The sequence below is a fragment of the Anoplopoma fimbria genome, chromosome 6, assembly GCF_027596085.1.
Source record: "Anoplopoma fimbria isolate UVic2021 breed Golden Eagle Sablefish chromosome 6, Afim_UVic_2022, whole genome shotgun sequence".
In the NCBI taxonomy this organism is placed as follows: Eukaryota; Metazoa; Chordata; class Actinopteri; order Perciformes; family Anoplopomatidae; genus Anoplopoma; species Anoplopoma fimbria.
The window spans coordinates 19,481,996-19,498,819 of record NC_072454.1 but is presented as its reverse complement, the minus strand read 5'-3'; the positions used below and the strand labels follow the sequence as shown (position 1 = coordinate 19,498,819).

Below are 16,824 nucleotides of genomic sequence, written 5' to 3'. Positions count from 1 at the left end.
AAGCACCCGCATGCTCAACCCCACAAGTACAGTACTTCTGCTGAGATTTGAAACACTCACTGTAAAAATAAAAATGAAAAAAAGTTTCAATGCACCTTTAGGTGCTCAGTCTGAGCTGTACAAAGATACGTTAAACCTCTAGGTGACCACAGATGTCAGTTATTCAGCCAGCAGTATTTAATTATGTGCACCAGAGACGGCCTGTTTTTTTTAGGTTTTTATAATCATCAATTCAAAGCAAAGCAAATTAAGTGAAAAAATATTAGAGCTGTAGATTGAAACATTTCAAGGTTAACTGATAAAATCATAATGCCCTTGTGTATTCATCCACCGGTAAGTGCGATTATCTAAAGGTTGCAGGATAATTACAGAGCACTTGGGTTAGCGTAGCTGGAATAAACTTAAATACAGTACGTACACACTGTATACCCTAGTTATTAAAGGAACAATTCAGCATAAACCAAATCAGCACTGGTAATAAAAAGTTGTTAAAGCATCTTGTTTGGACAACAGTGGAGTTTTGACAGCAGAGTGTCGATCCAAAACATCAGTGATAAACATCGAGTATTGCTGCCAGTATCTAAGAATGTGGCTTCTATCAAGACAAGCAATTTTTGAATCCCTTTAATAGAACTCGATGACATTGTTTTAATAAATGGTTGCCTTAATAGAATGAAATGTTGCCAAAACATGAGGCATTTATAGAATGCTGTGGAAACAGTCTTTCTGACTCATACTGTAATTCATAGTGAAAAGCAATAGTTCAGCATCTTGGGAAGAAGTCTTATCCGCTTTCTATCAGAGAGTTAGATGATAAGATCAGTCCTAGTATGAAATAAATGGCTGAAGTTCATGTAAATGAGCAAAATCAGGTACAGCAGAACATTGAACTACAACACTACATTACAGAACAACTCCTGTGCACTACAGTGCTTCAATGAGAATCCAAGGGTACTGTACAGAATAGGGAGAGAAAGCTCGCCAGATCTGATGAGCTGACTCCAATAGGCCGGTAAAGTCTATGCATTTACCCAGCAAGCTCGATGAATATGAGCCTTGCACCTGTGGAGCATTTGAAAAGCCTGCTGGCAAGTCATCTGCGCGTGGCAGCCTGGCTCGATTCTCTCCTGCTGTTGGCTTGAAACTTATCTCGCCACGACAGCCGTCGCCCCCCCACACCACCACTATGCTTGCGTGATTCTCCAATCCTTCTGTGTCCCTTCGGCCATGTCCTGCCAGCTTCAGACCACTGCGTTTCCTAATGCCGGTCTCAAATATGTGCCTCTGACCTTTCTCAAAGTGTCTCCGGGACATTTATCTTGAACAGACACCTGTAGTCTGACCAAACCAGCCCTTGTTTCATTCTCATTATATTCTGGCTTCTTTAATACACATTCTTGAATTATCCAGTGTGAAGGGGTAATTAAAATTCAAATGACCCTGGATATTCCACCAGAGTGTAGCGTGACAAGCCAAAGATCGGGTTTCCTTTTTTTCTCTCTCCCATTTAGCTCAGCTTGAGAAGGGATACCTCCAGGGAGGCCGGCGCTGGCTGAGTGTCACTCAGCGTCTCTCCCCTCCCCTCCCCTCTCCCTCCCCTCTCCCCCGTCTGTGACAGGACTGGTGCTGTGCATTCCTCACACGTTCCGCAGAGGCCGTGACTGTAACCACCAACACAAACAGAGACGAGAGAGAGGCGATGTGACATTTATTGCACCCCGCACAATTCTGACTTGCCTACCAGAGTACAGTGTGAGACGCCTCTAGGAAAATGCATTATGTCTTCTTGACACCTCTAATTATGCGGATTGAATATGATTATATTAGCTATGCATGTTGCGGTACGGGGAATTCAGATGAGGATATTAATATGAAGAGTGTAGGTGTGTGACTTCATTTGTTGGCTAACAATATAATTTACCCATCTTTTTCCTTTTATTTTCTAACCTGCTTCTCCTCAGAGGCAAAGTACTTCCTCAGTCCAAAGACCTCGGTCCTCTGGTCTCAGATCTGTCTCCAAACTTCAGCCTTTAAACCCATCGTCATTCAACCTGACCTCCAGGCTTAATAACTTCTGTTTCCACACATTCCCCTGCAACGGTGGTCCAATTCCATTCAAAAATTGAGCCTCAAATGTCATGATTTTCATTCACTCTAATCCAATGGGAATCCTCCAGGTAGATTATTTCTAGCCTGATTGAACCCTACTTTCCTAAAAAGCGCAGTTATCCCCAGGCCCCCCCCTACAATCAACACCACATATGAGCACACATTAGTTGTCAAGGCTGCAGTGCTGTTCTCTGGTCTATGGGTCCAATATGAATGAAATAAAGTGACATAATTAAATCAAGATAGTTTCCTCAGTCGGTCGGCTTCCCCTTTTTTTCTCCACTGTGACCCACCTCTAATCAAATTTCAGCAGTGCTTTATTAAATCACAGATACCCAGTTGTCCTTATTTTTTTTAATCCAGCCGTGCCAGAGGAGTTAAATTAGATTTTGCAGGAAGAGTATTTTTTTCTTCTGTGTGGAGTAAGAAAGGGAAACTTAAGCAAAAAACCTGTGCTGTGCTACTTTTTCCTTCCAGCAGTGTCGACTGTGTGAGTTGTGGATTTGTGAGAAACCTCGGCTCACCTGCTGTGACTCCCATCCACCAATCATTATGAATTTCTCTTTTTGAGGTTGAAACATTGTGACAGCACATTTCTCAGACGCAGAACTCTGTAAAAGCTGATGAGAGCTGATGTGCTCTGTGAAAATGTACCCATGTATATATGCCTAATGGACTTTGGAAAATGTGTTTCTGATTCACTTTGCCAGGTTAGTACAACACAGAACAAAGTTGATTCTAGGAAGTGTGCCTTGGGAATAAGCTTATTGGCCTTCTTGTTAGTAAAAAAAAAAATCAATACCACTTTCCACCAGATTTAAGTTGTTTTTAAAGGTGCTGGTACATATTTTGTTACCAGTGGACAGAGCAGGTGTCCAAAGGTAACAAAATCAATGTTTCACCCTTGTTTTCACTTTTTTTGCTTAGCTAACGGACACCTTTCTAGGTTTCCTCTAGAAATAGAACAAGCCCATTTCCCAAACTGCCCATGTAATTTGTACCTTTTCATAATATTCCATAATGCTGTTCCACTTTTAACATGAAACTTATGTCGACTCACAGTATCTTAATACTTCTCCTAAAGGACACCCTGCCTCTCTGGTTCTTCATGCAAACATTAATATATGCATTATTTCTTCAGCTTCATAATATAGCAGCTTTAACACCAACCCTAACCCATCAGTGTTGCTGATTTGTCCACACAGACATACAGGCTGCCACCCACCACTGAGCCAGCCAACAGTCTGCTCCACCATTCTCTCTCTTCATATCACGTTGTATTTCTGCTCGAATCTCTCCCCCTCACATTTCTACCAATACAAATATATATATATATATATATATATATATATATATATTATTAAGATTTATCTAGGTCCAAGCTCTTAACATACACCACTGACCTTTTAGCTTTTATTGACCGGCCCAATTCTCCTGCTGGATTTGATGGTGTGTAGGAGTAGGAATGGGAATTTACCAGTGATAAATAAACCATAAGATGCATTGAACAGAGAAGGATGGGGATTTCCCTCAGGGTTCTACACATCCTCTCATTCTAATAATAGCTTGTAAATCTCATAAGTCACTTTTTCAATAGATCCCTGCTATATGAATTAATGACCAGAGTAATAAGTAGGGGGGTGGTGGTGGTGGTGGTGGTGGTGGTGGTGGTGGGGGGTGACATGGCAGTGATGACTGCCCACCTCTGATCTGGAGGGAAAATAAGTCATTTAAAATTCTGTCCCACAATCGGGCAGATGGTCGGCTACAATTCTTCTCCTCTCAGTCCCTTAGCTGAGCACACGCAGCCCACTCCTAGATTGCCAAGTGTTCCCCTCACAAGAGAGCGAATGCAATCAAATGTGAACGCACACGATGCCGGTCTGCGTTTCTGGGCTGCACCAGGCACTGTGGCAGTCATACCTGTGAACGGCTCTGGCGGGAAGTGCAACAAGGCGAGGAAACGGCTTAACCTCACCATTTAGGAGGGATAAGACTCGCCCCCAAGCTGACTCGCCCCCAAGCTGACTCTTGAGACGCTGGAAACAGACCTCTTGCTCTGTGTGGGGCTCTGTGCCTCTGAGTCGTTGGACATGGCAAAGCTCCCTGGTATTTTTCATTTCTCTTGAGAGGTGAAGGTCACCCGCTCTGTCGGCTAAGTGAGCTATGCAGCGTTGGAAGCGGCTACGTGGCCTCCTGCACCTGTAGATAAATGCGGCGTGACTGCAGTTAAATAAGGGCTCTCTGTGTTTGGCTCGGCCCCCGCTGATGAATGCTCAGCTTCTGTTTGGATATATCTGTGATAAGCTGCAAACAAACACACACACACACACACACACACACACACACACACACACACACACACACACACACACACACACACACACACACACACACACACACACACACAGCGACACACACACACAGACATGAGCCAAAAGATTACTTTCAAACTTAGATTTGTGAAAAACGGGAGCTTGCCTGAAGTTAATCCAGCTCAACTATTCCCCTCTTCTGTATGCATCATTGCTCCACTGCATATCTAATTAATTAAGGATGAATTTCTTGACTTTTTGTCACGCTGGCAAAACAGAGGAAATGTATTCCCAAGGACATAGCCGCAGATTCTGCCCACAGTGCATTGCAAATCAAGAGCTCTCAAAATCAGCCGCGTACTGTTTCAGCGATTCAGTTTTATTTCCTTGGCTGTGGCTGTGCACGTCAGATTTAGAACATGCATCTTGCAGAGATGGATTGGAATTGGTGATGATGAATTGGCCTATTTGCAGAGCTTTGATGGAGAGGAACAGGGAAAAGGGGAAAAAGCTAAAACGTTCCTGAGTTAGAAAAGGTGTAAAGATTTAAAGCCCAGACTAAAGCATAGTTGTAGGAATGGATGTGAATGTATGCCATCAGCGGTTATCTTAACAGCTTCACATTCTCACCAACAGAGCCGCTAGGATGTTGGTTAATCCTGAAAGTTTTGGCCCCTATAGAAGCCATTATGCCTTCGCTCAATAATGCCTCCACACTGAGCAAACAGAAGCAGATAAAACAGAATGAGGTGCTCCCCAGGCAGCCAGCAGGCGGTGCTGAGTTCAGGGCTTTTTTGTTCCCCTTCGTTTTTATGAGCACTCATCTATTCTGGCCACAGTTCGTGTGAGAGGGCCTTGGGTCTCATTGGAGTACTGATTAGAATTTGCCATTGTAGAAAAAAAGGTCCACTTTTTTACACTTCTTACTCTGCATTTAGGAGAGAAGTGGTGGGTGTTGAATGCTTTATTTCCTCATCTCTGTCTCTTGTCTGTAGCTCCTGTTTTCATGGTCATCTGCAGAAAGTGTTGAAAGGTTTTTAAGCTTGGAAAATGAGCAGAAGAAAGAGGTGCAGATGTGGCAGGAAATTAGCTACAATCAAAAGACATGTTAAACAAAATAGCACCTGGCTGTTATTCAGACATTTTGCCCGTCTTAATGTGCCACATCTGAGTTTGTTTCTGCTGTAATGCAGCCCACCATCACCTTCCACCCCCTCCGTCTCTCTCTTTGAATCAATGTGATTACAGTTACATCCCAGCCGGATAAATTGGGGTTCACGCTGTGTATGTCATTACCTTTCCGAGCTCTGACATTAGCTGGACTAATGTGACTGTAATCCACATTGTCCTTCCTTCTCCACTCAGACAAATACATCCCTCCATCACCAGCCTGTAAATGCTGCACTCCCCTTCCACTTTCATCTCAGCCTGTAAATTACAATGGAAGTAAAAAAAAAAAAAAAAAAAAAATGTCCACAAAGACCAGGCCCTTCTATCCACGAAATCAAGGATGAAAGCCTTGATTAATTCCAACTACGTTTCGGCGCCTGGAGCCCTCAAAGATCACCTAAACAACATTGGAGTCTTTCTTTTAATAAAGTCCACGGCTGAAAAAGAGGATATGAGGCAAAAAAAAAGAAACTCGAGCCAAGGCAAATCCTTTGCCTTGTATCCGAAAGTAGGAGGAATACTATTCGTGTCGCACAGGCATTTTCATTTTGACCTTATGAAAGTGATCATCACCAGAATACACGGGAGGAAATGTTGTCCTGTGGTGTTTTTAAATTAATTTTCAACTCGATGAGCAGTCACAAATGATTTCCTGTATGAGTGGAGGTTGAACATTGACGTCTTAAATCTCCCATGCACGATCTGAATCCAGCACACCAACAATTAAAGCTACTATAGAGGTGATTACAATATGTACATACATTGACTATTGGAGAAGAAAAAAACAAAACACCGACCATAAAAAGCATCAGATTTCATGAAAATTTCACTTTAAAACCTGCAAGCACGGCCCATTTCTTTTAAATAATAACGTTTCTTTTCCCTCTGCAGCAGGTTTGTGCATGCTTTGTGCATTCTAATGTGAAAGCAAATATTGTGAAGATGAATTTTATCTATGTAGTTACCTTGGGGGAGCGTGTGCCTCAAACTCATTAAGACGTCAGGGGTTGGATTCACGATTGGACGATAAGCCTTGCAGAGTGACAGATAGACCGCGGCTGTGTTTAATGACCTGAGAGCTCTGTGTGTGTGTGTGTGTGTGTGTGTGTGTGTGTGTGTGTGTGTGTGTGTGTGTGTGTGTGTGTGTGTGTGTGTGCTCATAAGCGAGGAGGTGTGTGTTTCTTATCCGTGCGGACTGCAATAACAATCCCTGTCACTGGTGTCTAGGTAAGAGAGCTGAAGAGAGAACAAGCTGGGAGTAGTTCACGAAGCAAATTGTGTGTCATTATCACGGCCATTTTTTTTTTTTTGTGCGCCGCATACCGTAAATGTAATGTGGCTGAAGTGAATCATGCACACGGGCTCAGCGAGGTGTAAAATGAGCAAGTACTGATTAGGCTGCTCTCTTGCAAAAAAAACATCATGACACAGCTTATCAGCGGTCCAACAAATAGACTTTCCACAGTGTGTTATAAGCCGCACGTCTTTCAGAGGGATTAAAAAACGATAATTGGTTTTCCTGGTCCTTGAAGAGAGGGGGGGAATAAGACGTTTTGTTTCTGCGTGAAGGCATTTAAATCCAGGAGAGGTTTGCAGAGAGGCATAAGCCTTGTAGCCAAAGGCCTGCTTCACACTGAGGGGCCACACAGGATCCAGGATATCCCCACTCTTCCCATGATAAATGCCTTGCTGAAGGGCATGTAGTTGTTTGGGAGAGCATCACTCAATCTCTATTTCCACCAAGAGTGAAGCAGCTCATCCGGGTAACAAACTGCTGGACCCAAGACCCAAGAAACTTTAGGAAACTCATTTTTATTCATTCATTAATTGTAATCACTTATCCTGTTAAGGGTTGCGGGGGGCTGGAGCTATCGCAGGCCTGACATATATATATATATATATATATATATATATATATACAACCATTCAGACAACCATTCACGCTCACATCCACAAAGGGCAATTTAAAGGCTTCAATTAACCTAAACTGCATGTCTCTGACTGTGGGAGGAGGACGGAGAACCTGGAGAGAACCCACGCTGACACGGGGAGAACTTGCAAACTCCACACAGAAGGCCCGTCTAGCCCTGGAATTGATCCCGGCCCCCCCTCTTGCTGTGAGGCGACAGTGCTAGCCACCACACCACCGTGCAGCCACCAGTTCTTCAGTTCTGCTTTAACGTTAGCAATGCTCTGATCATTACCCTATTTTAATGTTTAATGTTTTTGACAATTTGCTGCATGGGACAATTTCCCAGCAACACTGTAGTTTATATTATATATTTAATGCTCTGTTTCCATGGCCCCTTGGAGGTACAGTAGAGTATCTCACACCCCCAACTGTGTAACTGAGTGGCCTATTGAATTATTTTAGAAAGCAGTGACTAGAAGACTTTGTTGAGACGACAGAGAACAAGGTCGTATCTGACAGATAATTTGGAGGCCAGGGAGGGCTGGAGGAACACAGAGCATGGTAATTGGTTCCCGCTCAGAGACAGCAGAGTGTAGGTGATCTTGGGTGAAGTCGCCCAACTTACACGGCTTAAGATTCGTTTGTCCTTGTGAAAGAACCAGCCTCCTCTTCTCCTGTCCCCTACAAATGCAGACATTTAAGCCTAATCATACTGTCCATCAACCTAACGCCTAAAAGAACGAGTAACTGACTAGTGTTCGTTTGTTCCTTGCTGCAGATTCACAGAGTTTCTGGAGCCCTTTGAGAGAGTGATTCAACCAGAGGAGCTTTGGCTCTACAAGAATCCTCTGGTTGAGTCAGACCACATTCCCAAGAGGGTCATGTTCGTAAGTACCTGCTTTCTATTCATGCATTCCTCTTATTACAGACTTTTATTGCCACTAAATACATTGTCATTATTGCAGTCTACATGAAGTGCATCCTCTGCTTAATTCTTAGTAATCGTTCTGCCGCAGAAAACCTTCATTTAGGACAATCAATACTGCAAAAGCCTCTTCCCTCGAGTCGAGGCCTGCATCGTGTTGATAGATACAAGAAGGGCTCTATGAACGCTGGTGGTTAGTGCTTCCAATGTAAATATAATCTTCTCTCCAACAGAAGTGGGCGGTGAAAGGTTAAGATTTTTTTCTCTGGCTCATGCTGTAAATGCTGAGCAAAATAACCTAAAGAATCTCACGGAAAACACATTTTGGCTTCAATACACTTAGAATACAGCATAGTGGGCATTACAGAGCTCATTCCGATGTTGTTGTGAGTCATACATTGTTTTCAGACTCAGATGGCGGATACTAGATGGTCCAATTTCTTTCAAAGTGTGATTATGGTGAAATATGAGAACACCCACAATGCCAAAACAAACAAGCTGTTGTTAGACCTGAGAATACTGCATTATTTCCATCTGCCTCCAACATAGACCATCTAATGACATGAAATGTATGGGAGGCAATTTTAATAAAATCATTTCTGGGACAAAAAGGAAAAAAATGAACAATTGAGGAAATGCGCTTATTTGCTTTCTTGCCATGAAACTGATGAAAGGACTTATACTACTCTTATGTCTGTACGAAAGTATGAAGCTAGAGCCAGTAGGTGATTAGCTTAGCAAAAAGACTGGAAGCAGGGGGATCAGTTAGCCTTGCTCTATCTAAAGTAAAAAAAATATACACTAAAGGCCTTTACACAATGGGTCTTTTTTTGTGTGATTAATTCAGTTTATCTTTTTTGAACAGTTGTTTTTGTCATTCACACAGATACTATGCATAAAAAAAAAGCAACATAAATTTCTCTCCAGAACAGGGACAAGTTGCCCAAGCTTTTGTACCTCGAATAAAGTTATCGACCAAACATGTTTTGCAGAAAGGACGTACATTTATTATATAATATTTTACAACAACAGGGGGGCTACTTCTCCTTTCATCCTTAACAAAGGCAGCGCAGACCAGATCCACTCCTCCTGCTCTTACCTTTAACAATAAAAGCCCTGGACATATACACACTGCGTAACTGTTTACCAGAGTGAACTTAAAATCACTCAAAGCATATTGCTAAAAGGAAACTCAATATAAAATCTCTCAGTAGCTTGGGCTATGCAATTGACCTCCAACAGTGGTTGCAACTGTCCCAAATATGAAAGCATTTTACATTTTTATCATTTATTCTATCATGCCCCCCGTGTTTAAAGGCCTAAAAAACGATTTATCTGGTGGGGAGTTATGCGCTGTAATTTCTTAGCCAACAGCAGGCGCTTAGACTTTCTGCTGACTTGTTGTCACCTTGAGATTGCCACGCAACCAGAAGAGACTCCAGGATGTCACAGCAAAAATGATAAAGAAGATTAGCAAAGGTTTTCGCAGAAATGCAGATGCAAATGACCATCTAAACAGGAACAGCCAGGCACTCTTGGCAGAATGTGCTTCATATGAACAAGAACTGTTTTTTAAAGCTGCTCTAATGAATACCTTCTTAATGTGTTTTTCATATTCGTGTTCAGTCCTGATAATGATTGCATTATATACCCTGTTGTCTTATATGATAAACTCTTTTCATGCCAGATCAAACAGCGATCAAGCCTTCTTTCACAGGCTTCTCAAGGCTGCTCTCTTGTTAAAATGTGGTTGTGACTTTTAGCTGAATAGTCCACAGTTACAGCTAATCACTTCTCTGACAGGCTGACATGTTTAATTCCGTACAGCTGGACGTCTCTTTCTGCAAGCCAACTTGTCAGAAAAACCTCGTAGTAGCGTTTGATCCAAATATTAAATCAACTTAACAGGCAAAGACTTGCCTGCCCATTGCTTGTTTACCCCACCTCTTAGCTAACTGACAGCGTTTCACTGACTGGCGCACCGCTCCGTCCTGTGTGTTCCACCACACACACATCAATCATCTCATTATGTGCAGACGCAGCTGCAGAGGTGGGGAGCACTAACTGTCAGTCATTTCATGCTAGAAAGCATGGCAGCTCCTGTAAACTTAGGCTGTATCAACAGTAGGTACTGTATGTTGAGGCTCTACTTAATGACGTTTACACGCATTGGTGACTGGTCAATTTAACCAATTATGAAGGAGTTTAAACATCAACAGGAGTCGATGTGCTCATAAATATAACACTTTAAATTTCACATTAGCAAATAATTTGTTATAATAAACTCTATAGTGCATTTATTATAGAAAGCCTCCACCAATCACACACAAACACGAAAACACCTATTATACTTCCTCCGCCATTCCTCCGCTGTGCTAAGCATCCAGCAAAAATAACCCTTGAGCTTATCTCCAACTCATTTCCTTTTTTCAACATGCTTCATAAAAAAATGTTGACAGTTTATATAAGCTTCAATGGCCATACATCTTCGCTGGTGGCAGGCCCCCTAAATAATGAGTGGGGGAGAAAGACTCCCCCTCCCCCCATAACCCCGGCCCACATGCCCTCTTATAGGGAAAACGCTCCCAGTGCCGAGACCCAACAGTCAGGCTCCTTCACTGTCATTGTGCTGACAGTAGCCCTGAAGGTGTGGAGAATGTATCTGGCCATTAAAAATAGTCCATGGAGGGGATTAACATGAAGCAACATTATGACTCACTGCGACCTTAATTAAGATATGTGGCTGTATTAGCATGCGTGGAGCCTTAAGGGTCATTCTCTCATTATGGAAGGGGCAGGAATATTCTCTAGTGCTTGTTATTTATTGGACCCGATGATCTTAGAGTACATATCCTCTGATCAGTATAGCCTAAGGTTGTTTTTCCTGCCTGTAGTTTATGTTAACGGGCTAATACTGTAGCAAACAGACCTCAGATCAGTGCCTTCAATCGAATCTCATGTTTGCTTTTCCCATTCTATGCAAAGTTCATGTAATTCACAGGTAAAAAAAACAATATGCATTCCCAGAGAGATATTCAGACTATTAAAATAACCAAAAATTGGTAGAGAAATATTTTACTTTACTTTACATTGACAGTGGTAATCTCTCTGAAAGCTGCATACTGTATGTGAGTCCACCCCTTCAGGCGGAGTTAACTAGGTTACAGTTATTCACATACCAAGGGAAGTATGACCTTTTAGGTTTCCAGTTACACTTACATAATTTTGAACAAGGATTTTACGGTTAAACAGATTCACATATAGCCTATGTAAGGGAGTGTTAAATGGGGCATATCCTGCTCCTATAGCCTGCTCATTTTTGTGTTCATACTTATGTTCATACTTATCTTTGGTTGCTGCTAGAACATCTTTACAAGCCCCAAAAAAAAGAAAATACTATTTTCATACTATCTTTCTAAATATGTACGTATTCACCCTCTGTCTGAAACACTGAAACACCTGTCTCTATAAGCAAAAAGAATATGGCACACCTTAGCAAAGGTAGCTCTCAAGCCCTGGGTGGAGATACTCAGATGGTGGGGCGGTATATTCTAGAGAGCCTTCAAGTGACATAGGAAGGGGAGCCAAATCTGAATAGCGTGTTGAATGACATGTTTTCTGATCTAGGCAAGCCTTGAAAAAACTGACTGGGTTGTCTTATTTCACAGTTTGTGGGTTGGTAGTCACTCCAGATACCTAAATGTATGTGCACATGCACTGAAAAAGGAGCATTTTAGTGATATGTCCCCTTTAAGAACATTTAGAAATGTGAAAAAGATGATGAACATTAATTAAGACCATGCGCCAAATCTCTCTGTTAATGAAAAGACATTAATGGGTTTTTATAATTGTCTTTAAATTTCCACATGATGTTTATGGATGCTTTAATGTTTTTCCATGGTAACCCAAACCCTCATAGCCTACTGCTGCTTTCCTCATCAACATTTGACTCTTCACATCTTTGATTAAGTTATATACTCCCAGGAGTGCCAATGTATCATTTTAGGTTACGAAGAACATCTCAAAGTAAAATACTGGCAGAACTGAAATACTGTTTAAAAATAGCTGATCCAGCCTGCATGGATATGATTCACTGGATTCCCTCACAGTGATAACGTGATGGCAGCTGCTGCGACTGAAAGGGCACTGACACTCAGGGTGCATTTTTTGGCAAATATGCAGATGTCACTAACTGCTGAGTTGCCACAGCTTTTTTGCTTTGATCCAGTTTTGCCAGGTAACATTTAAGTACATTCGGTATTTGAATCTGTGGCTGTATTTTTGTAGGTGTTGCTTGTGAGCACTGTTTAGCCACTGTGACATATAATAGCTACTCATTTTACTCACTATGTGGTGTACAGTGAATGCCTCAGCAGAGCAAGACCCGTTAAATGTGTTTCCATCTGCAGGTGAAAACACACTATATACTGTATCACACTATATATAATGTGATATTGTCCATGATGCAGTACGTGTTGCATGGCTGATTTGTACTGAAGCACTTTCTTGTTCATTGCTACAATATGAGTAAAGTGATATTTTGACTACCTACACACTGCCGTCTAAGAGTTAGGAATCTCCTGCCACAAAAGATTGATTCGTTACAGTCAGGGTGCTGAAAGGAATTCTTCATATTTTTGAGGGGTCTTTCATGCTTTTAGGTTATAAAAAAATTATCTTTACATATAGATGTTACTTTGTATAAAGGGGTGTGAAGAAAAAAAAAGTAATATTTCGGTCATGGAGAACACAACGCTATACAATTTGAAAAGTCAAAAATCAGTGCAGATTTAAATAGGAACAGGTTCCCGTTTAAGTGTCAAGTGCACAATAATGTCTCTAACAAGCTGGAATTAATAGGCGTGTGCAGCAGCAAAGCTATTCTTTAAATGGCACAATAGAAATTGAAGGTGAATCTAGGGTTAGAACTGGATGAGGGAATACCAGCTGAACATACTATGGCTGTTTCCCAGTATTTCCCCTCTTGTTTCCCACATCCTCTGAGCCTCCTGTCCTCCTCACATTTGTCTCGGAGTCTGTGTGTGTGGCTCTCACTCTACTCACTCCTAGCTCCCTGATCAACCAGCACACCTGCCCTTGATCAGCTCATCATGATCGTTATCACATCTACTGATTGTCTTCCCTCCTTCCTGCCTGCTAATCATCCTCGTCCACCCGTCCAGCTTAGTCTGCCATCCACCATTACCCCCTCAGCCATCTTCTTCTCTCCACTTACCCAACACCCCTTGTTGTCCTGCAATGAATCTCCTCAAACTTCATCTAACTCTGTGTCTGGTTACACCATAACACTGACAAATCACAGTTCAAACGTTTCATTCTAACCACAGAGTAGACCGCAGAGGGCCAAAAGAAAAAAACGGCTTCCAAAAATATTCATAGCAAAGTTGTTGTGGTTGAATAATGATCTTGGGTCGCTTGCGGTCTTCTGGTCTGGAAAACAAATTAAAAAATGATGTTCCAAAAGTAGTCTTCCCTGTCATGCACCTGTCAACACTATGGGGACATCAGTTACAATGGAAGTTTTCATTATGGAACTATTTAAAATGTAAATAATACTATTTGTGTCTGATCTATACTTTTTTTTTTACATTATTTAAAGAAAGAAAATAAACAATATTATAACAGCTGATTTCAAACTTCTGAATGGTAATTCACCTCTGCCCATGTCATGACGACATAAATAAAGTGTTGCTGGTTTAATTTCTAATTTTAATCATAAGGGTTGGTGCATATGAATCCAAGTGTGATTACATATTTGGCTACTTCAAAGAGGAAAGGGGAGGTACAAAATTAGTTAATTGGCAGAGTTACACTGATTTACGCTCCTTCGAACTGATGAACTCGAGAACCTGAGGGAAATTCAGTACGTGTGTTATGATAATGTAACTGGAGCTCTGCCTCTGTTTACTACCTCTGTTGCTTAAGGAAAAAGAAAATATATTAAATTTGGGCGAAATGTAATGAATCCATTGTGTGGCATGCATAATTGCCGATGGGCTGGGAAGGCTCAAATCTCTCATCAAGGGAGGGACAAAATTCTTCTCTCTGCCAAAAAGAGAGCCCACTGAACAACAAAGAGGCTGGTTTGGCCCCCTTAGTTTGCCTTGTTAAAATTCACTCTGAATAATGGATAGGTTCATGTCATTCCCTGAGGATCTCTAATCTCTAATGTCACAATACCTGTCCATGTCTCGTCTTTATATCCTCACAGGCAATTTCATTCCTTACCCCACTGGCGGTGATATTTGTGGTGAAGATAATTCAGCGGACGGACAAGACAGAGCTCAAAGAGGCATGTTTAGGTACGTAAAGCCAATTATTTCAAATGTCACCAATGCGTTGTTATTATTCACAATCTTAAGAGAAGTCTGAAAGTCAAAGCTTACATATTCATAGTTGTTGCAAATATTGTTGGAGTTTTTTAATACAAATTATCCTCTTTCACCTGTTCTACCTGAACATTTGGGCTAAATGGTCAACACAAACTGCTTTATTGTGCTTAATGGTGCAGATCTTTCAATTATGTGCCCAAGTGTTACAGTCAATATGGCACCACACAAGTTAATCTTAATCGCAGAAGAAGCCACAAGTATTTACACACATTTTAAATTTCATGCTCTTTCTCACAGCATCTGGGCATTTCCCTCACGCTGATTTCTTTTCCTCGTTTGCCATATCCCCCCTGGGACGGCAGAGAACATCACAGAGCATTAAGGAAGTTTAACACAAATCCAATTAAAGAGACACACAGAGATGAATCTGGTGGAGAAAGGGTGGCTGGCTGCATCAGTGTAGAGATTACTGTGCCCTGTAGAATGTAACAGGCCAATTACTGCCTGCAGAGAAGCACTTCTACCAGGCTTTATAGTCGTAGAAATCAACATCCCACTGAAGAACAAAAAATAAAAAGGGAGCCCATTATCCTGACATGGTCACAGTTTTTAACATGGCTTCGAATCAAGGCTACCTCTAGACCTAATGAGAAAGACGGGTCACAGAAGAAGTTTTTAGGCTGGGTGTGCAGTCAAGAAGTAGCAAAAACAGACCCACTTATTTTTTTCATCTCAAGCTTAAATCATAGAAAAGTAGCTATCCCTTTGTTCCAACAAAGTTATTGTGTTCAAAGTTGCCGTGAATTCACAGATTAAAATTTCAAATAGATATATTTTCTCTAGCAGAAATGCAGGATTTTTTGGAGTTAGATTTTCACCCCTGTAATACCAATGGGACTTTGCTAATACTGTGCATTAATTATTTGAAACAGTGCACTCTGTTCTCACATCTGCTCCTCTTTATTTGCCTTTGGAGTAAACAGAACACAATGTTCCCTTTGTTAGAGTCCTCTAATAATCCCTTATCATTCCCAAACTCCTGCAGCTTAATTGTGTAATTATCAGTCAAGATATAATGTAGCCATGTTGGAAATTTGATTATACTTTCCAAAAGACCACACTCTGAGAACGACACTGAGATGATTCTGCAGTGATTGTTTTTAATTTTTCGATTATGAAGCATGAATTATGTTGTTCATCATCTGAATGTGAGATCTCAAAGCATGCAGAGGCGTTATTGTTTGATGTGTGTAGAGGGAGTAATCTTCCAGTTAGTGAGACAATGAGAGTGTCATCAATAGCAGGAGCTTGTGTGGTGTCTTCATATTTGGTCTAATGTGTCAAAACTTCAACCGGAGCTTTGAGAATGAATATCAAGAATCAAGAACATTTGGAAGATTTAGACAGTGGCAGTTTCTTGAGCATGTCGCTGGCTATTCTCCTGACTAACAGAGATTGTATTCAAATCAACCTCAACAGCGAATAAGATCGATCGTCTATATGAGCTGAATGCCAGGGACTTTTGTAAAGTGATGCAGCAGGAAACTGAATAGAGACTCTACCTCCTGTAGTGCAATCACAAGAGCAAACCCTGAAGTAAGTGACACAATCCGGCACATACCAATTTGGCAAAAGGACTTTTTGCTGGGGGACTTCATTTTTATGAGGAGCAATGCACTATCAGCAGGTGCACTTGTGGCGAGCTTTAAGAAGGCCAATCACATCAGTCGCTCTCATACCCTTTAAGGATGGCAGGGCTGAACCTGAGGCACAGAGTCACAAGGCAGAAATATACAGCACATATACACCATTACTATACCATTACCCCAAATATGGAACAAGCTCCAAAGATGTCCCCTTAATCTAGGAGTTTAACTTAAAGACGTCAATGCAAAAAGAAAAAAATTGACTGCCAAAACTGTGTTAGAGCTACTTCTGGCTTTGGGCCTGCTAAATAATTTATGAATTATTTTAATGATCATCAGCATACTTCCCCAGGCTAGATATGAGCTGGAGCTATTGATTTAAACAGTAAGCCCC

General features: G+C 41.5%; 1 protein-coding gene across 1 annotated transcript in view; it reads left to right on the top strand.

Annotated features, from left to right (window-relative positions):
* plpp4 (phospholipid phosphatase 4) overlaps positions 1-16,824 on the top strand; it is a 38,123-nt gene that overhangs the window by 10,037 nt on the left and 11,262 nt on the right. Inside the window, exons 2-3 of the mRNA XM_054600582.1 lie at positions 8,285-8,393; positions 14,664-14,754. Of these exons, the coding sequence (XP_054456557.1) occupies positions 8,285-8,393; positions 14,664-14,754 (200 nt within the window). The remainder of the gene's footprint in view (positions 1-8,284; positions 8,394-14,663; positions 14,755-16,824) is intronic.